General features: G+C 35.2%; 1 protein-coding gene across 5 annotated transcripts in view; it reads right to left on the reverse strand.

The window, feature by feature from the left end:
- ADAM23 (ADAM metallopeptidase domain 23) overlaps window positions 1–24,064 on the reverse strand; it is a 66,288-nt gene that overhangs the window by 21,577 nt on the left and 20,647 nt on the right. For all 5 annotated transcript variants that reach the window (XM_059475751.1, XM_059475754.1, XM_059475752.1 and 2 more), the window contains exons 5-21: window positions 22,598–22,680; window positions 21,861–21,924; window positions 20,806–20,878; window positions 20,244–20,317; window positions 19,305–19,370; window positions 16,335–16,406; window positions 13,730–13,896; window positions 11,717–11,801; window positions 10,850–10,940; window positions 9,232–9,280; window positions 7,642–7,741; window positions 5,082–5,153; window positions 4,263–4,349; window positions 4,028–4,108; window positions 2,005–2,055; window positions 1,468–1,531; window positions 105–210 (exon numbers count right to left, since the gene is read on the reverse strand). In XM_059475751.1, coding sequence (XP_059331734.1) covers window positions 105–210; window positions 1,468–1,531; window positions 2,005–2,055; window positions 4,028–4,108; window positions 4,263–4,349; window positions 5,082–5,153; window positions 7,642–7,741; window positions 9,232–9,280; window positions 10,850–10,940; window positions 11,717–11,801; window positions 13,730–13,896; window positions 16,335–16,406; window positions 19,305–19,370; window positions 20,244–20,317; window positions 20,806–20,878; window positions 21,861–21,924; window positions 22,598–22,680 — 1,385 coding nt within the window. The remainder of the gene's footprint in view (window positions 1–104; window positions 211–1,467; window positions 1,532–2,004; window positions 2,056–4,027; window positions 4,109–4,262; window positions 4,350–5,081; window positions 5,154–7,641; window positions 7,742–9,231; window positions 9,281–10,849; window positions 10,941–11,716; window positions 11,802–13,729; window positions 13,897–16,334; window positions 16,407–19,304; window positions 19,371–20,243; window positions 20,318–20,805; window positions 20,879–21,860; window positions 21,925–22,597; window positions 22,681–24,064) is intronic.

The following is a 24,064-nucleotide window of genomic DNA, read 5'->3' on the forward strand; positions in this document are numbered from 1 at the left end:
AATAAGGCAAAACAAGCTGCTGAAACATGCATGAAAAAGTAGATAATATTAAACCATTAACAATCTATTTAAATTACAAATAATCTCTACCAAACTGAACTTACTGTTTGCTGCACTGAATCCATCGGTCTCCATCCTTTCCACAGTTTCCTTTTGTTGTGCCTTCTGTATTTAGCTTTTCATAACAAAATTTGTCAGATCCTGAAGACTCTGTTGATGAAGAAAAAAGAAACATGCTTTTCACTAGCAACATGACAGCTTTGAAACTTGCATAATTTATTGCAGGCGTTCTCTGTAATTTTTTAATACAAACCATCAATTTAAATATACATGTATGTGCACAGATGGTATTTTCCAGTGACTAAAAGGGAGAGCAGGCTAAACTGAAATACCTACAGATATGTTCAAAATTTGCTCTGAACTTCTAACAGTAGCCTCCATGGTGTCTGCATTGTATTCTGCATATGAAATTTACCTGTGGTCTAATTTTGTTCACTTCATAACAGTTGCACATAGATTTAATCTAGTTGTTTTTCACTGCAATATTTCCTGATCTGCATTTCAGAAGATTTTATATAGGACATTTATGATAAGCATATGTTCTGACATTAACTCAATGTTGATTTTATTCTATTTTTCAGATGTTCACAGGAAACCAAACTTGAACAGAATGTAATTTTTACTTATTTTTAGGAGTAAAATTCTGAACTAATAGGTTTTAAACCCATAATTATTTACTGATGAGCTTATTTGTTTTTTTTTCTAAAAATGAATCTAAAAAAAAGAAAATAGAAAAGCACAACAATTATATAGAGGAAGACAAAATAATAAGACAGAGTGGTCTCAGTGGCAGTTATGATTAGACAAAATGCACAAGAGCACACTAAATGCCAGAGCACAGGACGTCCTGGTAGTTCTACTCTGCTGAGTTGTCACCAAGTCCTTACACAGAACATTCAGCCCCTCTGCTACAAGCAAAGCCCATTGCAATTGCAATTCTGTTTAACTCAACACCTCTGGACTTAAATCACACTATGCATATTTAAGTTCACACCAATGTACTCATTTTCCTGACCTGCAGGATAGTATAGGAAGGAGAGGCAAGGTGGAGCAGCTTTGGCATGAACCACTGATGGGATAATGGAACTGGTGACTGTCTTTAAAGAAAAGCCCAAAACAAAAGGTTTTGAACTATACCCAAAAAGTCCTCAACCCCCTCCCCCCGCAGTAGCATTTGCTGCCCTACCCAGATCTGCAGCCACATCATCACTCCCACTGACACCACTCCCAGATGCAGAATTCCACTTGGCAATCAAGCCATTTTCCCACTGCAGTCTACTCACTCTACTGATCAGAAAACATTAACTTGTAGCAACAAGAACAAAAAATAAAAAGATGAAAAATCCAAAGCAAAGGCAGGAATGAACTAGAAATAAAATACATTTAAGGTAGTTAAAATCAACCTACTAGATCCCCAGATATATTTGCACTGATTATCTCTCGTCTTGCATTCACCATTATAGCAACGACCCTAAACAAAATACAACATGTTAGGAATGAGAAATAAGAACAACTTCATCTCCTTCCCCTCTCACAACAAATGTCTCATTGCCACCCTTCACATGCATGTTGGGATGTGGATTCCATTAATTTGGGTAGATGAAGTACACATTTTGGCCCAGATTCCCAAAGCCAGTTTGTGTCCAATACACACTGACATTTAAGCAGTTGATTTATACATTTACATAGCTGGAAACAACTTATTAACATGGAGTGTAATAAAATATCTATGTATAAAATGTAGAGCTACCAAGTGGATTTCACTCCAAGTAGAAATTATTACAATTCATAGAGTGCATAAAACACAAGCAACATTGATGTTTAAAGGATAAAATTTATGAAGAAATATGGAACACGAGATTTTAAAAAAATCAATGCCAAAACAAAACAAGAATGTGTTGACTTCTATTTGCTGATGCACAGGGATTTTAAAACACTGCATACCTGATTAGAATCACAGGCATACCCATCTTGTTTATGAAGATTTGGTGGACACTGAAAAAAATTAAGAATCTTTTTTGTCATGAGTACTGTAATAAGACATCAGAGTATCACATATGGAATTTTCCTGTTTTTAAGAAAATCGGACAACATATATAAAGGGAGTTGAAAACATAATTAGTGCAATAATCTTCATAGCTACAAACAGAAACGAAAAAATTAACATCTTGAGCCATGAAATACAATGTTCAAGTTTAACTTCCTGCATATTCCAAGAAGCAATTAAGGAGGTGAGGCAAAATGAAAGCCAATGTGTTCAGTAAGAGGGTATTTGGTAGCTAATACTGGGGCCATGTTTGCAACACTGCCACCCCATGCGTTTCAGTTCCACTACAACCATGAGGGAGCACCTGGTCACAGCCTACCAGTCTATTGCTTACAGAGCTTCAGGGGGCTTAATGATCTTAATTGTTATGTTCTCTTGGCATTGGAAATTCTTTCGTACAAACAAATCACTAGGTCCAGAAACCTCAGACTATTAAAGTAAGGACTCACTTTAAACCATTCTTAAGGTTTTTCCTCAGCTAAAAGGGACCTGTCAAAATTTGGAAAGAGAATGCTGCTGCACTGCACTGTGTTAGCCAACACTCTGAGGGCAGCTTGAGAAAGAATGCTCCATCTACAGAGCAAAAGATTTACGATAAAATATTGGTAATAGCTACTTGTCTATGTGTTGACGTCTCAGATGATAAAATAAAAGGAAGTTATTGTTAATTTATTGGCATTTATAACTACAGCCAATGTCCAAAGAGATTGTGATTTGTCCTGAATCTCATTTCTTCAAGGTTAAGAACTTGATGCAGTAGATGACTTCATGAGTTATGAAGTTCTTATATAAATAGAATAAATATTTAAACATTCAATACTGAAAAGGAGTGTATGTCCCCTAAAACATCAAAGTTGCTGTGAAAATGGAAAATGTACAGGATGTTGACTATTTAAAAGAAATAAAATTGAAACAACATTCTGGTTGCTGTTTATTCCTGTATTTTACATTAGCCAAATGTTTTCAGGACGAGTGTGTAAGATCTGCAACTTTTAAAATTCTCATATATGTGCACACTCTTAGAAAACATAACACACTTCATATAAGTCTTACGAGGAGCAGTTTGAGGGATCTGGGGTTGTTTAGCCTGCACAAGAGGAGGTTCAGAGGGGACCTTCTCACCCACTACCCTCTAATTCCCTAAAAGTAGATTGTACAGATATAGAAGTCAGCCTCTTCTGCTCAGGTAACAAATGACAGGATGAGAGGAAACAGCCTTCAGTTGTGCTGAGGAGGTTTAGGCTGGGTATTAGGAAAAACTCCTTCACTAAAAGGCTTGTCAACCATTGGAACAGGCTGCCCAGAAAATCACAGGAAAATCACCATCCCTAGAGACATGTAAAAGACATGCAGATGTGGCATTTAGGGATGTGGTTTAGTGCTGGAGTTCACCATCCCTAGAGACATGTAAAAGACATGCAGATGTGGCATTTAGGGATGTGGTTTAGTGCTGGAGTTGGCAGTGCTGGGTTCATGGTGGTACTCAACCTAAAAGGTTTTTTCCAATCTAAACGATTCTATGTTTCTATACTCCTTTAGTTGTAATTTTCTACAATTTTATTTTAAGCCATTTTATTTCATAAAATCTTAGTGTTGTTACCTTTGAATACATTCACATTTGCAGTGTGTTCTTATTATTTAAGTTATAGACCAGGCAAAGAATAAAGAAGGATGCCTGACACAATATTATACACAAAACCCCAAGATTTATGAAAACCAAATAAACATAGAGAAGCCATCTTTTGAGTCCACTTAGATTATTGTTTTCATGAGTTTACAATAGTTCACACTCCATTATATCATCATTTTGGGCACATGACTGTGCAGTTTGTTAATACAATTTTCCTGTTAAATGTATACCAAAAAAAGATTGCAAACAGACATCAGCAGTGCAAGCAGAGAACATTTCTGTGCACATACCTGTCCAGAATCCCCAGTGCAGAACTCTGCAATGTCGCACTCATTCACTGCGTATCGACAGTCATAACCTCGTGGGAAAAACTAGAAAATTAAAAACATAGTTCAGCACTAAGAATACATCTACATATGCTGCACCTTTTCCTTCCACCTGAAACACACTCTGAACTGTAACAGGCTGCACACGACTGCCATGGACAACTGAAAAGAACAACTGATACATGGCAGCAACACTCACAAGACACGATGTATTACAGCAGGGTCCATCACTACAATGAGCTCCATTAGAAAGAGAACACTTCTTACAACAGTCTGCATAGCATTCCTGAAGAAGAAAATAAGCAAAAAGTTTAGTTTCCCATTTTAAACAATTTTTTTTCTTTCCAACATCAAATTATTACATACTAGCAGACAAAAGATTCAGTTTAGCACTGATGATTTAAAATTATCAGCTGGAAGAAGCCGTTGCAATACTCAAATACTAAGGGGAAAACAGTGATACACAATGCTATTGCAACACAGGGATTCACACCTTCTGAGGCCTGTGCCAAATTTATGCTGCTTAGTTCAATAGCACTCAATGCAGAAAAAACCTCCAACCTAATTACAAGTGCAATTATATTTAAATACTAGAACAAGAACTCAAATCTAGAGGGCAGATTTTTGCAAAAACATCGGAGTATTTCTGCAATAGAAAAGAAAACAACAGTTTACTTGTTCTGTCTGAAAACAGGCACCAGTCTCCAAAGTATCAGTAAGGAGTTTCCCACTCCAGATATGCTATCCAGGAAAGCCAAGAGGTAAGCACTTCTCCAGTGCAACTCAAAAACTGTTGGGAAACAGTTGTACTGTGTCATTGGTGTAACAGGAGCTGTTCAGAGGACATTGTCTTTGCACTCATTGTCATATTATTTAACACAGGCTTTTAACAAAATTGTTCCCAAACAACAGGCAAAACAAATTCATTTCCATAACCTTTCCCCCCTCTCTTACCAATCAATTAATTTACCTTAATAAATTTTATAAGACTTGTGGAGCAATCTATAACTCTACTTACCATTCGGAAACCGCAATCACATTCTTCTCCTGCTTCTACAAATCCATTTCCACACTCAGTGGCTTCAAAGAGCTAAAATAAAAAAGCCCCCACCCCAAAGTAAGAATAAAACTAGTGTCAAGTGACTTCTGTGTCACATTTCTGCAATGCTACACAAATGTGCTGTCCCAGACAATGCAGGTGCCATGCCTCAGTGAGAAAAGGCAGCGTGGTTTTCAAATGCTGCTCATCAGAATTTTTCACACATGAAAGGCATACAGCCAAATCACAGGAATGCTGGTCCTCTTTAGGAGATACTGATCTCAGAAAAGCATGATAGAGAGACACTACAGTAATATTTTAGGGGCTGACATTTGGATTTCATTCCTGTTCCACAGACTCCCAGTTTTGTGACAATTTCTTTAAGAAACCAGTCCACAATATCATTCTTGGGATTTGCTCAGGCACCCACACTTGCTTATGCAATGAGCTACTGTCTGTTCCTCTGCAATGTTTGTGCATGAGAATAATAAGTGGAAATAAATATTGCCAATAGGAAGTCCTATGTGCCTTATTAGTAAGTTATACACAAGCACATACAAAGACTACTAAACAGCTAATCCTAGAACCAGATACAGACAATGCAGATAAATTCTGCAGCTCAGGATGATGCAGATTCTACAGTGGTTTCACACATCCGAATTTTGACTAAAGGTACTTTTCAGTCTTGTCACAGAAATAATTCTGCAAGAGGCTTGTCTGTTTCCAATATAATTCTGCTTTAAAATCATATAAGAATATCAGGAATCACCAATTTAATTAGAATATTAGCAGCAGAAACACATCCACTAAAACTGAAGTTAGAAGTTAACAAGCTAAAATGTGAACAGATTAATCTAAGGGTGAAAGATGTGAGTAAACCTTTCTGCATGGGCTTAGTGGAAATAAAGCTGTGGAGAACTAGCAAGATATGAAACACAACATAAAATACAATACAAATTATATATGAACTTGTATGGAATTCTTCTTTGGTAGTTTTGGTTGGGGCGGGGGGGAATCATAATGCCAAGTAAAAATGAAATATAACATTTCACTTTTGTTGTATAAACCATATAGGTAATCAATAGCACCTACAATTTTGGGTGCCAGAAGCAAATCAATAGTGAAAAAATATCCATATGCACTCTTCTTCACCAGTAATGTTGACAGGATTATAAAAAGCATTTAATTTTTTCCTCCCCTCTGTAAGCTCCTGTCTCTACTACACTTTGGTGCAAACAGCAAGATCTCTTACTCTGAAACTGAAATTCATTTCTCTATCAAACAAGAAAATTACAGAACACAAGCAGGCACACAGAAATTTCCTATGGCAATCAGGAACCATTTAATGTTCATATACATGTCAGAGCATAACTCAGGATATAATTTTTTAAATAGCATCATGGTGACTGCTTAACAATTCTGTTTTACTTACCAAAGGATGATACACACAATTTTCTACCTTACCTCCTGACCTGCAAATAAAAGCATTCTAAACACTGTATGATTATTTTGCCCTCCCAAAGTACTTAAAGCTGTCAAGCACTGGCACAGATAATATATAAAGATAATTCAACTACTTCCCCATAAGCCTTTTCCTCAAAATAAATCAGATTTTTATTCTGTCAAATTGAGTCAAATTGACAACTTCTTCACATTACTTTGCCTAACAACTCTCACTAAAAACTGAAGCTGTGTTTTTCCATTTCCCTAGTTATTCCTTTGTGTAAGAATTCTTGCATTCTTACTCTATAAGCAAAGATTGCTACCCTGGGAAAAGATTCAAAACCACTTGAACAAGCAAAATTTTTTTTAGTTAATTGTGCAAGGTGATGGTCCACCAAAGGGTATAGCATAGTAAACAGAACAGCTTAATAGCCTCATGTGGTATTAAATTCTACAAGGACAGCAGTTTGACACTGTGATTAAATAGAATATTAGTGCTTTGGATTGCTCTTACTTGGCAAAAAGAGTCATGGAATATTTTTATACTGCTCAGCTTTACAGGGATGTCAGGCTAACATTATCTTAGAAAAAATATGACCTTGGTAAGTTTTTAGGCAAAAAAGCAATGGTAGAAGGAAACAGCTATGAATGATAGTTTGCTAGATGTATATTTGAAATGAAATGAAGCAAATGTTGAGAACAACCAAAAGTTGCTACTGTCTACATGAAATCAGCTATGGATTTCTATTTCCTAATGTGGTAACTGGCATTCTTTTGAACAACCTCAGACACAAAGTCCAAGAATTGAGTATAGGTGGAGCATACACTTCTGGATTTATTTTGCACTACTTCCAGCTTATTAAGTGTTGCATTTATACTGAATTTATCATTATTTGAGTATGAAGAATTGTAGAAATCAGTTGCATTCCTCTCAATATTATTTTAAAATGCTAAAGGGGTTGAACAGCTAATTACAACCTCAAGAAAATACCCACATAGACATCTGAATAAATTTGAGAAGAGATGATGTCCGTGAAATGACTACATTTTCATTACAATGTGCAGCAGATGTCCTGAGTACCAATTTATTTATTACCTTTGTTGGCCTGTTAAAAAGACAGGCACCGCCCCCACGAAGTAAAAATTCTTTGTATTCTGCAATGCTGCATTTGGAGAATTTCCTGGAATGGTATACCCTAAAATGGTAAAGAATTAGGTGAGCAAACGCCTTGAAACATCACCAGCTACTGGAAAGGGGCAAAGGGGTCACAACCTTTTTTAAATACTGTAAATCCCAGTTTCTTACAACCACTGTGTGTAACAATATAACAGCTCAGTCTTATTCTCAAATAATAAAATCAGAACAAAAGAAAAATTTTAAAACATTTTGCCTTTTTTATATTTCTACTTCATGTACAGTATATAAAACCGTAGGTTTTAAACTTCTTCATAAGGTAAACCCACATTATCATAGTAGCTGCTATTCACCCTTTCTATTGCATGCATAATCCAGTATCCTCTCAGGTTTTTTTTAACACCTACAAGATGCTACAGCAAGAAGTTTCACAGCTTAATACAAACTGGGAGAAGAACAATTTCATCCCATTTTCTTCTGTCATATTTGCTAATCTCATTTCATGTCTCACTTCTTATACTAGAAGAAAGTGTAATTATTTTTGCATAACGTTATAGACTTCTCTCAGACTTCCTCAACTCAATCTTTTTCCCAGACTATTGAAAATGTAGTTTATTAGTAATTTCTCACTCAGAAATTGTCTGATATATTTACTAGTCATGTTTTGAGATCTGGGAATGAGATCTATTCACACTATGAAAGATTGGGGTAACCATGCCATAAGGAGGTTTGCCATTCCTCTCCTAATAACTCACTGCCACTGAGCTATTTCCCCACTGAACTATTCCATACATACTGATGGAGTTAAGTGAAAAGGCTTTAAAGGGCAGCTAATTATTCCCTCATTTCATTAGTTAGTCCTTTATCAGTTTCTACATGACCATTCTCTGCTCCTGGCTTTTGTTTACTGTTAGCCTTTTTTACAGAGGAGTCTTATTCCACAGCCTCTTCTTCTGATATTTCCATCCAAGAACAATACTTTGATGAGTTCACCACATGAAGGAAGCCAGTATCTACTCTGATCAATGCTTTACCTTGGATTCCAGGAGCAAATTTATGGAATGACTTTCTGCTGCACTCCTACAGTGGCTGACAATTACAACTCTACAGGGAAGCCACAAAGTAACTCTACTGAAGAACCAATTTCCAAATACCGTACAAAGAAACTAAGTTCCTTCTGTCTCATTTGTAACTAATTTTCTCCATGATTTTTGCAATCAAGCTTCCACAGTGAGCAAGATACTGACAGGAAGTGATTTCTAAGACTCAAACCCCTGTATTTCAGAAGTTACTCAATTGTTTACAGTATAGAGAAAAGAATCATTGGCAGTGTGTGAGGGTGGAGGGCAATGAAATTCTTCCCATACAGATGTGCTTCCCCTTCAGACTTCACTGACCATTTATTTACCTAAGGATTGAGTTCCAACTGTTTCTGGTTTTTCATTTATTAGCACTAAAACACATGGATAAACTCAATGCATAAATATTTCTGCCATAATGTAAACTATGAACTCATTCCAGAGCCCTCAATTACTGATATTTATGACATACCCTGTTTCCTCCATGATGCAACCACCCCAGGATTCAGTGCAGTCACACTCTTCTCAGACAAGACCAAAATACAACAGAAAAGGAGAGAAGTTATAAATATGCTTACAATAAATATAAAGTACTATAAAAATGGAGCTTGACTAATTATACAAAGATTTGATGGTTGCTTGGCTGTACAAACTCTAGCCCCAAAAAGGAAACCAGCCCACTTGAAGACATACTAACACCTTAAATAAATACAATACTTTCAGATTACAATATCTGCAGGTTCTTAAGACTCAACACAAAATTTTAGGCGCTACACAAAGCTAAAAATAGTTAGCAACATCCTTCCCTCCATGCTCTCAAAACAGGCAGCACAAAGCTGTTTGCACTACACATAATATTGATGATTTTAAATGTTCAGATTTTCTCCTCCCTAAAAATACAGAATACCCTGAAAGAGGATTGTTACTGGACAGGACAGGCTTTTTCCCTTTAGCATAAATTTATTAACAGTAATATGCCAATCAGCCAATCAAACATTCATTCAAAAAAGTAGTTGAATGAAAATGGATTTACAGTTTACTTACAGCTATAGCATGTAAGTCAACAGTGACCAATTTCATAACATAATAACAAAAGATCAGCACCTTATGGTTGGTAAAACAGAAGCTGCAAACTGCCCATAAAAACGATCTACCAAAGATAGATGTACTGTAGTTACTACTGGAAATCCAGAGTTTCTCCGTGGAAAATATTTAGAAATCATTTATGTGGTTATTTCTACTCTACCCAGGCCTTTCACTAATCTTTCTCTATAAAGGGCATCCAAATAAGGACACTAAGCTATCATATCAAAACCCTCTATTTTTCAGTTTAAAAATATTCTGATTTCCAAATTGTATCAACTGTTTTATCTGTAAAACAATTATATAGAAAATAGTTTAGCAATTTGCTAGTTTACATAATTCAAAAGCAATGCTTTACAAAACAATATTCCTAAGCATGGTTTCCAAACTCACAGATTTTTGAAGTGATCCACAATAAAGCCAACATTATCATTCACATTTTTAAAGAGGAAACAGAGAGCAGGTAGCCAAACTCCTTACAAGATGCAAGTGAAAAACCAAACAATTTTCTTTAGCCCTGAAAAGGGGTTTCCAGCAGTTTTTGTACCAACACTTTACACATGTTAAGGTAACACAAATGTGGTCTGACTGTGAAGCAGGCAAGATAAGTTGAGCAAATGTCACACTGGACTAGGTTATAACTCCTTACCATTTCTTCAATTGTAAATCAGGTATTTTTGCATTTCAAGAAGTCAGCAATTGTTCTATTGGATTTACAGATTTCATGATGATAGACAACGAGTTCTAAATTAAATTAATGGTGTTTTTACCAATATACCTTTGAATATTGGTTATGAATCTAACCTCGACACAGGACATCACTGACGTCATACAAAATGTCACTAAACTGGCAGCTCTTACATTGGTGAGGCTGAAATTTCACTACATATATTTCCAAAAGCAGCAATTCTTGTTCTACAGTAACAGCAATTTTGGCATTTCTTTCCAACACAATAAAGGAAGTGTTTGTATTTGGCTAAGGAAGACAAAAGACTCCATGTACATACTCGGTTTCCTGGCAGCTGGCTCCCATTGTATTCCAAGATTCTGAGCAAGACTCTGGGCTAGTTCCTGTGCCATGGGCAAAGGGAGGCCATACTGCATTCCAAGAGAAGCACAATTATAAAGAAACAAAAACCCATTCATTATTGTAATGAACACTGCACTGGCTCATTCTACCTTACTACATAACTACTATTTCAATAATTCAGTGCAGTCAATCACAATTCTGTGTGCATATAAAGAAAATAAACTCCATAAAATACGTAACAGATAAAATATTCCTCTCCTAATCTCAGGCAATCTCTCCCCACTGGTTAATCTAAAGAAAGAAGTTTATTTGATATATATGCAGTACAGTTTTGTAATAGTAGGATTTAACCCACATAAAAACAGGAGAATTTCATTATCAACTTAACTCTGCACTGAGGGGAAAAAATAACAAAAATAGTCAAAAAATCAATACACAGGGACAATTTGTTTTCTAATTTCAATGTTAAAAAATTTCTGGAAGAATCAGATGACATTGGTACCTCTGAAGATCAAGTGTCTTACAGTGGTAAGACAAAGAGTATTCAGTACTGTGTTTCAAATACTCCTCCTAAGATTTTTGGGTCTAAATTTCTGTTAAATATAACAAAAGGCAATTTAAGTTCTTTTTAAGAGAATAATGCAGACAGGAGAAATACTTTCTGAAAAGAAAGGCATGCTGAGCAGTAGTTTAATGATGATCAAGAATGCTGGCTGTGAGAATACTAACTTTTTAATATGTAAATTATCTTTAAAACCCTGGGTACTGAAACATATGAACTTGTAAGATTTTAATGTAGAGATTCTACTTTATTTCACTTTAGTCATGAAAAAAAAAAAATTACCTCATTCACTCCTACTCCTCTGGCCACAGAGCAAACACCTCCAAAGTAACTTAAGCTGCTCCTTTTGTAATGAAATGTCACATTCCTTACAAACAAATAAAAATGAAGAAACTATAACACGTTGACATTGGGCACCAAGAGCTTATTGAAAGAGCATACTCTCACACATACTATGATAGATGGCATGTACATTCATCTATTTCTAGCATAACAAGCAACTGCAAGTTTACAGAATACCAACACTGAAAGAGGTGGTTTCATGTAAACTTTGACACAAATACTATTTTTCTCTTCTAGAGTCAGAATCAGCCTTAAGCCACAAACAAACCAAGCACAGAAAGCTTGAGTGCCAGACTCCTAAGACAATAAAGTAATAACATTTCTTTAAAAAGTTCACAATATATTCCAATTTATGATTTGTCATGAAGGAATTCTGTTCTGAAATGTAACAGTACTGAGAACTTTAAAAATTATTATCTCAATCCAAAGTAATTTAAGTTTTAAATCCCAATGAAAAGACTGAGAAGTACACCTAAAGGGAAAGTAATTTAATACTGCTCTTTAACCTTGCCTCCTTTCATTTATTGTTAGTAAGCTCCAAATAATTTAGTTAAGTGATGTAATCTGGAAGATCTAAATTATTCAATAAAATGCCTATAAATTACTACGAATTACACCTATTTTAACTTCATTGTCATAACAATAAATCTACATAGCCTACAAACAACCTACAGTGATCCTGTATGGTGTATGAATAACCTAACCTTTGAAAATTGATTTTTTTTTTTAAATGACAGATTACCCCATACAGGTACATCTTTATTTTTCAGAACATTCTAACAGCCATCAGAACTTTCAGACTGCAGCTTAACTAAACACTTACAGCCAGGGGCTTTACAACAGACAGGATTGCAGGCACTTTTGGAAATGTTCTATTTCACCTCTCCCCAGCTCCAAGGAGGCTGAGCTGGAGCATGCCATGTTCCACTAGCTTTGGAACATCTCCAAGCATGGGCACTCCATAGTCTCTCTGTGCAGCCTGTTCCAGCATCTGACCAACTTCACAATGAAAGGGGTTTTTTGCCCTGTGTTTAAATGGAACTTCTTGTATTTCAGGTTGGATTTGATACTTTTCACCATGAGAAGAGCCTGTTTGCTGGCAAACTCTTCAGCAGGTGACACAAAACATGCATGGAAGTCACTAAGAGTGCATGTCAGCAGCACCGTGCCTGTATTATAAAGAACAAAATCAGTGTTGTATTGTGATGCCTGTATTAAGGAAATCTGGAGGAAATTCTTCATCCCCTATTTTTATCTCCTTCTGCAGAAGATGAACTACAGAAGAAAATATATTCACCATGGGAGACATTAGTTACTCCATCCTCACAGTATGTCATGCTGCTGGAAGACAGCTTAAGATCTTTCCCTATGCTGCACAGGGGAGCACACATTTCCTCCTCTTTGCTTACAATGCCATGAAGTAAAATAATCCTTGCTCAAGGCTGAAGTCGTGCCTAGTGATGCACATGGAATTTCCTCTCAAAATGCTTTGTGTCTCAGAACAATTCATTACAGCTCTAAAGAAGAAGACCTTCCATTAATAAATCATCACAGCATCCACATGTGTGAATAAATTTACTAACTGGAACACTCTTGTGGCAACACATAATCCTGTCAGCTCTGCCCTCTCCTGATCGTAACTGGAAAAGCAGCACATTACACACCTGATCAGCAAAGCTAAGTGCCCTTAAGGGCTCATCTAAAGACACTTCACATGTGACACTGTCTCCAGGTTGCAAAGACATTCAAATATCATTATAGATATCTATCCACATGACCATGGTATATACTACACCTATTAAAAACAGGTGTTAAATATCAATTAAGCTTCCTAAGAAAGGCAGATGTTGATTGATACAGAGAGTACCAACCAAAAAAAGTAAGAAAGAAGAGCCAAGTGGAGAAAAGCAGCAGACAGGAGCTAGCACTGTAAGCCACTGCCAGGGTACATACGAGAGCAGGTGCACAGCATCGGCGTGCTGCTTGACGTAGTGCTGCCGGTACTTGGAGAAGTCGTGCAGCATCTGCAGGGGGTCGGGCTGAATGTTAATGCGGTCCCTGTCTGTCCACGTCTCCACGGCCACCAGCACCACCCTGGTGTTCAGCTGCTCCTTGTATATCTGAGGGCAGAGACAGGACAGGCACAGGAGTAGAACACTGGGTCAAACATGCACACTTAGCCAGTAAGAGTAAAGCGGAAGGACAAGAGGGATAAAGCAGGAGAAAAACATGGGGAAACAGTTAGCTGGCAATGCCTTGCATTTCCTAAAAGCTGATATGCTGATCCACTTAAATTTTATATTTTAGAAGGAAAAAGAAACCAACCCTTGTTGCTCTTTTTTTTTTTTTTTGAGCAACTCCATTGTCTTTAAAATTCTCATGGTAAATAATTTTGCCCCTGAGTTTTGCAGAAAAACTGCAAAAAATCAGCAAGGAAGAAATGTAAAGGTACACAGGGTGATCTCCAAGAAGAAAACTATCTCCAAGAGTAGCCAAAAACAATTAAAAGTTTTAACTGCAACTTTTAAAGTTGCAATTAAATAATGTCTCAGTTTTCCAATAAATCCAAATTTTAATTAATGCTTGATTTCCATTTATATAGTATGATCACTTAATTCTCACATTGCATGAATGGAATTAAGGAAAAATATTTATTTTTCTATAAATGTTAATGTTACTGTAGCAATAGACAAGGAAACAACAATCAGGCATTAATAATAACAAAAGAGTTTTAAAATATGTATTTTAACATTATGCTTGATACTTGATTCTGACACAAAACTACTGCTGTCTTTGGGTTCAGTTCAAAAAATGCCAAATTTTAATAACTAAGGTTATGCAGAATTTGTAGGTATAATATAATAATACAAAATAATACATAATACAAAAGATATGTATTCCTTATCTGCCCTGACCAGAAACCCAGTTTTGTATCAGGGCAGAGTTATCCTTATGAAAAAGTCAATGTATAATATTCAGCTTAGGAAAAAAAAAAAAAGAAATATAAAACCAAGAGATAGGAACCAGCTAAGCCCAGTTTTGTCCAAGACCTTGGAAGGAAAAGAGTATTAGCGTGCTTGAATCTCAGGGAGAGATGTTTCAGGCTGAGAACATACACAGAAAATGGTTTACAACATGAGCAAACCCAATGAAATTAAACTGCCTGGAATGACATAGGGGTGAATCAATAAAGACTTTATTTCTGTTTGCCTGGAGGAAAACTCTATTTCCTGAAGGAAACAGCAACAAAAAAATGGAAGAGGGGGCAGAGAACCTGAAAACCTCTGAAAGCTGTTATCCTATTGCCAGCAATAAATCAGTAAGAAATACAGCCCACACCCTATGGACACAAGGGACTAACAAGGCAGAAAATCCTGCTCTTTTTCATGCTTTATTTAAAGAAAACACCCAATAAGATGTCATTTTGTAAGATCTCTATGAAGGGACTGAATTCTACACAAGAATGAAGCCTGTGTTTCTGCATACACACAGATAAAAATGGAAAAACCAGACATAATAGAGAAAGAAAAGGTGGATTAAATAACTTTTGTTAAAATGAAGAAAAAACAGAAAGAAATAATTATCAGATGAGGAAAAAATAAAGATGTCACCTTTTCTTTGGGTATGTCCAATATATATTGCAGAAATACTACAATTATTTACATTTTATATGCTCTAATAATTTTTCAGATCATTACAGAAAAATATTCCAAAACACTTCTGGTATTTCATGTATTATAAATATATTCACCTAAATTTTTAATATACATCCAGTACACTTGATATGTAAGAACAAATACTGCACTGTTTCCTCCAAGTCAAACTGCTGACAATGTTTTGGACTGAATCATATCACACAGTTCCACTGGTATCAATAATGTCACATGGAAAAGGGACTCAGAGTCAGCATTTGGCACCCTCTGTATTCCTCCCTACTAGAAAATCTACCTGCTTTCACTACATATAGAGCTCTTAAACATGTGTGATCATTATATATGTAGCAAAAAGAGGAATAAAACCCTCCCAAATTAATTTTACCATAAATACTACTTTTAGTTTATATGCTGTATGCAAAATTGTATTAAATTTAGCAGAGATACAAGTATGGTATTTGTGACAGTTCCACACATTTATAATGTAGTACAGTGGCATTGTTTGTGTTTAAGATATAAACAGAGATTTATAAAGCAGATTATTTTATTCACACTGGCTTTTTCTTCCAATAGATATATGTATCCCTTGTGAGCTATACTTGCAGTTTCAATTACTTGTAGTTAGATACAAATATAAATTTGATTAAATCTCATTCTTAATTGGTGACAGATAATGAAATCACCCCTGCCAAAGACAAACTCTGAGAGCTGCAAGCTTTAAGAAAAATGCCACAGATAATCTGATAGTTTCTTATACATTCACCCCAGGCTATTCTTCTGAAGAGGAACTAGAAGTGCACTTTAAAGTGTAATGGAAATTTGGTATCTGAAAATGATAACATTTTTAACACAATGCTAAAGTAGAACCCAGTGAATCAGTTTTCAGAAGAAATATTGATACTTACAGCATCTACAAGGTTTACCACAGACTTTGCAAAATTGTTTGTGTATGCAGTTGAAGAACGGTGCCTTTTGAACTAAAAGAAGAGAAAGTAGAACACAGTGAGAATTTAAATATTTATTACTAATTCTTTATTTTTACAGCACGAAAGTAAAATTAATAATTTAAGAAAGAGTAATGGGAAAACTCAAAAAACCTTTCAGATCACAGCCTATACCTCATATTCAACAATCCCTGGAAGATAAAGGGAGCTATGTTATGCAGCCTTTCCCAACTGTAAAAGGAGCATTTAACCATAAGAAATACTATGTTTAGAATCAGAGTTCAAATGTTTGAGACAAAATTACAGGTAAACATGAACAGAAACATGAGCTCAAAATTGAGAGGATGCTTTACCCATTAAAATTATTTAATCTGATGAGTTACGTATCAGACTGTAGCAGCCACATTCCATCACTTTAATTACAAGACATGAAGATGAAGCATTTACCACTTATCCTGTGCACTGCTCTTTGCAAAGGCCTTCTTTTCTACAACAGCACAATACTTTTGTGACATGGAGCAGTAGTTATAGGAAAAGGCAAAATGGAAGGGGGAGCACATGGTAAAAGTAAATACGTTGTTTGTTTGAACATTAAAACAGTTAAGCTGAATATCTTAAATCCTAACTTCACTTTTTTTTTAATAGACCTAGATGTATTACAAGTTCTGCTTCACAATGTCTGTGCATGTCATTACAATGGTTTCACGTCTTTCCTCATCCTGCCTCAAAAGCCCCTTCTGTTCCCAGTCAAATTTTTTAAAGATGCAGCTATGGTATCTGAACATGAATCCATATGACTTTCAAGAAACTGTAAAACTATAAACCAAGATTATATTACACAGTATGATTTGCAGATAGGAAAAATAGGTCTTCAAAATTTCACAGAAAATGAACGTGAAATTGCTTAGAACAGGGGAGAAAAGGCTTTATCAAAAAACTTGCTAATTTCAGCTACTGGCTAAAAGCAATAAGGTCTCATTGCCTCACAGTGTTCCATGAAACTGTCAGTTATTCTTTCTATGAAACACAGTACTTCAAAAGAGGCCTTGGAAGAAGAAACTCTTCTGTGAGCAATTGAGTAGCTGCTCTCAGGTATGGTGCTAGTAGGTGCCCAGGATGCACACTGAGAGGAGCACTATACCATGGACTGCTCCCCAGAGAACAATGATGACAGTGGGGAAAGGGGAAAGGATGCCTTTGGCTTTTTGTTTTGAGCCAATCCCAAACCTTCCCAGAAGTGGAAAGGTAAAGTAATATGCTTTGAAAAATGTTCTTGGTTTTCATGAAAGAATTAAAATGCTAAAATCAACAGTAATATACCACGTAATGTGGTTAAACACAGATTCTAAACGAAATTAACCTAAACCAGTAAAAAACACAACAACCTAATTTAATGTGTTGAGATATCTTTATTGCTAGAGGAAAGGAAATGCTGTGAAAATACACAGTATTAACCATTTAATACAATGATCAAGGAGGTTTAAGATACTTCTTCCAACAAAGACCTTTGCTGCAGGGGAAACATGCCCTCTCCTGGTAAGCAGAAAACCTTGAAAGTCTATTTAGCGAGTTCCTGGACCGGCAAGCTGTGACTCCTAACTGTGAACACTCTCCTAAGTATGTCCATTTTATTCTTTGAAAATAATTACTCTCTGTTTCTAAGTCACTGATGAGTATGAAGCAAAAAATCTTGTGCTGTAAGTTCTAGCAAATAAAGCTTTAGAGGAGACAACAGTGTCTGTAGTAAGTGTAGTGAGCACCTTCAAGCACATCTGCAGTACAAGAGGCCAGGGGAAAGAGACAGACATAGGAATATTTTCTCTTCATAAGGAACACCAAGCATAGACAAAATGGCCATAATTTCAGTTACTGTGTCCAACTGCTAAATAACCAACACCTGAATACTCCTAAGAGCAGTTTTCTACCAGGTGGCTTTACAAATGAAAACAGCTTAAGAAATTTCTGTCCTGCTTTTTCCACCCATTCAAATTCCCTCCACAGTGCTAAATTAACACAGATAAAAATATAGGCTATGTTTGCCCAGACTACTTCTATGATTTATTAGACAGGTGAGGGGAGGGTACATTATCTGTCTATTCAGCATTGGAACAACTATGAATTACTGCATCCTGTTCTGATATCTTCAATTTCTTGCTCTTAAATATCATCCTTTAGCGTTGACAACAGAGCCCACAACTCCATAAGGCACTCGGAAACTTGCAGCAGGGTGAGAGACATGAAAAGCTCTTTACTTGCAAATAAAATAAGTGAAAACTATTGTATCAGCAAAATTTGATTAAAAAAAAAACAAGAAGTTGTGCTTACAACAAATATCACTTAGTCTAACTTTTTCCAGTCATCTCTCAAGACAAAAAGGGAAAAAAATTGGGCTTTCCTTCCCCCATGCATGTTAGGTTTTTTAATGACACTTTCTGAATCAAACAAACAACTTACCTTGCAGTCCATTATCACTCCTGTTTATAAGTATGGAGTAGCCACAAAGAACAATCACAGTTTTGTCTACATGTTTTGCTGCATTAAAATTTAAATTAGTAAAACTAAACTCAAAGTAACAAATTCTGACTTCTTTCTATATAACTTCAAAGATAGGATGTAATTTTAGAACATTTAGTGTGTTTCTTCTGGACAAAAATGTTTTGTTGTTTTACTTTTTTAGTGATGGGCATATTGATTTATCCATATGATACCAAAGTGTTCCATATTCATTTTGAATATATAATTGCCCCAGAAATTCTTAGGTAACATTAAGTTTCATTAGGTATTATGGCCTACAGTGTGTCTTACAGTACAAATGTTAATAGCTGTTGATAAATAAAATCCTGGGCCCAAAAATGGTAACAATTTATAGGCTGTTCATCAGCCTACAAACTGTCACCAAAAGGAAGATTACCACTGAATTGATATACTTACCATTTTATGGTCATTTACTATCATGAGTTCCAGATATTTCATTTCTTCAAAGACACCACGAGACAACTGATGAATTAAAGAAATTCTTTGAGCAATCATGAAGATGTAGTTCTTTTCAAAAATAACTGCAGCTGATTTTTATTATATATACAAATAAAATATCTATTGTTTAGGGTATGTAAATCATAAACAACTGGGTGAGAAATGCAAGTAGGGTAAAGGATCATAGTTCCAGTAACTTAAACACTGGCTGAGAATCTGAGCCACATCACCAGGAAGTTCAGGGTGCACTCTTTTGGCTCCAGTGCAGACACCACCACTGCTTTCCTCCTCCTTACATTATGTACTATTCACCACAGATTTAATCAGGAAGGAAGTTACTAAAAAGATAAGCACCCTCAAAAATATGGTGTGGATTGTGCAACTCAGTGAATAAATTCAGAATAATCTCCTTTAATTCAATTATTCCCCTAACTGATACATATGCATGTGAAGATCATGAGGACTGCCCACTTAGGTTCTCCCAGTAACCCAGTTCTGGGTGTCCTCATTTGGATTTTTGATTTAATCATGCTACTTAATGAGCCAAGTGGCAATAAAGTCAGATATCTATAAAGTAGCAAAAGTTCATTCAAAATTATTCTTTATTCTCAAGTAGACAAAAAATTAAAATTCTAAAGTAATTTCCACTACTAAATTTCGATTTAATTGATGCATAACAATGTTGTGACTTTAGAAAGTTTATCATTTTTCTTCCAGATTTTCTATTTATGAAGAAAAGTCTTGTTTTCTCATTTGATAATAGTATTATGGGATAATATTAAGCTTCTGAAAATACTTATTTCCTAAATCCTATAGTCTCTTGACATTAAAAAATATAGAAATTAGTGAGTTTGATATTATAAAATGGTCTTATGTCAGGATCACACTTCTACTTACTGCTCTCTTTCTTCTCCTTCTCCTCAGCCACTGCAGCTCAGACAGAAAAGGCCATTCAGAACTAGAGTCAGTCTCTGTAAAAATTACAATTTAAGAAGTATTTATGTACACTGTCCAAACCAAAAGCAGATTAACATCACAAAAATTAGAAACACTCCTGCTATTCAAAAGCTCATTTTTAAAAAGATATAAGATATCAAAACTCAAGTAATTCAGAAATTTTAAAGCATGCAAGGAGAGGTGAAGAAATGATAATCTGGGCTTAGAATATATATACATTTTCTTCTATCTCATTGCCTCAGTAACATTAATATCACTGATTAAATTCAGTGATTTTCAGAGAAAAGCTAAATACAGGTCTGGGGATGAAAGTCTTACAGCTGCCTTTTGAAAAATCTATAACCCGTGGCAATAATTTTGAAACAAGACAGGTAAATATCTATTTTTCAAGATTTTCTAAATAATCAGCAATTTTATAAACACTCCTAGCCTAATACTCAATTTTTCCAAGTTATATATACAATTATTTCCAATATTTAAAAACTCATAAGCAAAAATGTACCAAGGTCCCGCAACTGCTTGGAGGTTTGTGTTCCATAAGTTCTTTGGATGATATGTGGCCTACTTTTACTTTCCTAAAAAGAAAAATATATGAAATTTTCTTCTAATTAATACCATCAAGTGAAAAATGTGGCACTTCTTTAGTATCTATAATTTTCCAGTCACTACAACGTGTTGGCTCAGCAGCATTAGTTATTTGTCACATACCATACATATACTGTCAAAAACAAACTAGAGCGAGACAAGCTTGAGAACCGTGGCACAGCATCTGCAATATATCCCACAGACCAAGCAGGATACAAACCTTGAGAATTCTCTGTCCCAATGTTGCAAAATCATTTCACTAAAAATCACTCAGAAGTTAGAAATATACCTAGTTTTACTACTGTCTGTGAGACTTTGGCAGCTGTACTAACAGCTGAAGTTTTAGAAATGGTTGTACACATAAAACATAAAATACAAAAAAAAAAGCAAAATACTTGCATAAATGCAATCCTATATGCTGATCCAGCATAATCTTATATTTGAATATGCTGGATCACAATCATTTAAGCTACACAATGATCACTGACTTAAGACATACAAAGTTTAAGATACCCAGATGCAATTATCTATTTAAGTATGCTTTTTGTGGACTCATGGCAGGCCAAGAGCAATCCGATGCAGATATTTAGAGAGGAATGTACAAATGAGTTTTAGAGATCCTTTTAATGAATTTATAAACACTTTACTTCAAGTACTAGAGCAAATTGATAAACACTTTTTGACAGTCCATAATCATGTGCTATGGGAAACAGTTTTACTTGTCTGTTCACAGCATCTAAATGATCAACAGCAAGTAGGAAACAAAGGATTAAAGAAAAGCAGAAAAAATTGTAGGTAAATAATAATTACATAATTGCCACCTTAAACAAATTCAAATCAAGTGTGTTAAAATATTTTTAATTTCCATATGAATGCATGAAACATATAACTTATTGATTTATTTTAACACTTTTATTTGGTATTCCTTGAGCACTCTCCCGAACCAAATAAATTAGACAAAAATAAACTTACTGCAGTGTGGGTCAGATCCATTGGTTCTATCAAGTATAAATAAGTACTGTCTTCAAACATGCCACTAGAACATGGAGAAAAAGAAGTGATATTTAGGATTACAAGGCAATCAGTTTGACTCCATTATATGAATTTTGATTAGGCAAAATCAAACATAGGGCTGAAAAACTGATCAATATTAAATATATGTTCATTACTACCACCTGTAGCTAAAGCCAAGACTGGAGGATTATTAAGATATTTGGCACTTTTTAATGGACTAACAGTAAATGTAGTGGCAATGCAATAATAAAATACCAAAAGGGGTAAAGACTTGACCTTGGAAAAAGGAAGTCCTACGACACACCCTGAGCATGCAAAATATTATCAACAGCTGAGCTGAACTTAGCAGGAACTAATGCTAATATCTTGCATTTTTTCCTTGTACAATCTAACAAAAAGATCGATTTTTCTATGATAGAATCATATATGAATACTGAGCATGCAAACTGCTGAAATATAATTATTTTTTATCCTTTACCATAATGAGTCATCGGGAGAAATATTTACCTGCACTTATTGTATTCAAAGGTTTCATGAGACAGCATCAAAACACGAATTCCAATGGTAATAAGAAAAATTTAAAAACATTAAAAAAATCTTTGAGCCTGTAGTGCTTCAGTTCCTTCTATATTAAGAGACAATATTAAAGAATAATTAGTTATAGCCTTGTTTAAAAAATGAGAACATGCACTTACTGAAGTCCATTACAAGTTGAAAGAGCAACTTTGGAATCCTTCACACCTCTGATATTTCCATGGTAGTAACAATGCTCTCCCCCCTAATAATTTTTAAAAACAAACAAACACACATACAAAATTATCCTGATTTAATGTGTGTTGCATAAAACCAATGCCAAAAAAATCTCACAGTAACAACACACATTAACCTCGTTTATTTACTTGTCTTTACCATCTATCAGCAGTAAGCTCAATAAATTAAAAAGTATTCTCAAAACTTTTTATTAAAAACCCTGAAGTGTAGTTGTCTCTCAGCCATTGCTTGAAAAACCTACTATTCATCATAAAAATACTTTTAATTCTTGTGTCATATCATCTGAACTCCAACATGCATATTAAAACCATTCTTTATGTAATGATTATAATGCAAGACAGTACAAAACATGTAAATGCTCTTGGTCTATGACAGCATTACTTCCATTGTGCATCTTAATTAATGAGTTATTCAGATTCTGATTTAAATTCCTTACAGGTTATTGGATATAATTAAATCAAAGTACTTTACAGAAAGTACTCATTCTGTGTTTACTCTTCCATCATTGAGAATACATAAAACATGCTTTTTAACCTCTAAATTTGATTTCTTTTCTTTAAAGATGATCACCTGAGTAAAGAAATTGTTGTTTGTTCTTCAGTCATCTTTGTCATTAACTACCTCTTTCATGAAAATACAGTACCTTTCATTGAGATCTCACTTCTCTAGATCCACATCAGGAAACAAAACAACCTTTTACCTGGGCATAAAAAGTATTACAAGATACTGCAAAGGACCAGAACACAGTCCTTATTTGACCTCCTACACAAATTGTGTGGGGTTCTGGGATCTTTTTATTATCTCTAATGAAGCCTTTTACACATTAACATGACCTCAGGAGGTCTATTATCACTTCCAAATGCAGCAATTCAGAAAACATCCCCTATGAAGTTTGGATCAAGTTACTGCAGCATGCAAAGGTAGCCCATTTGCTGAGTCTGAAGTTCTAATATAATTTTCCAGTGAGATTCATGATTCAGCAACCGCAGTGCTCAATGCTAGTGCTGCAGCTGACAATTGCCTGAGCTAGTCTAAATGCCAGAGGGAATTGTTTTCTTGCATCATTTAGCATTTTGGCCTATTCTGCACAATACTGAGTCTTAATGGAACATCTTCCTTTGTACGTAACATGAAACTGCTTTTCCTCTTCATGGAAGAACACAAAAGCATATCTCAGTAATTACACTGCAATGGAGTTGTTTAATTCTGCCCTAATCAGCCATTTATAATTTTGAGATTCTCTACAGAAAGGGCAAAATAATAAACCAGACACCTAATACTTGGACAACACAGTCTGGACTTTCTGAAGACTGAACACAACCAGAATGCTTGCTTCCCTCTACTCTAAATACAGATATCATTCATACATAATAAGCTTGCAAAAATATTTT

This window comes from Ammospiza nelsoni, chromosome 7 (assembly GCF_027579445.1).
Source record: "Ammospiza nelsoni isolate bAmmNel1 chromosome 7, bAmmNel1.pri, whole genome shotgun sequence".
NCBI lineage: Eukaryota > Metazoa > Chordata > Aves > Passeriformes > Passerellidae > Ammospiza > Ammospiza nelsoni.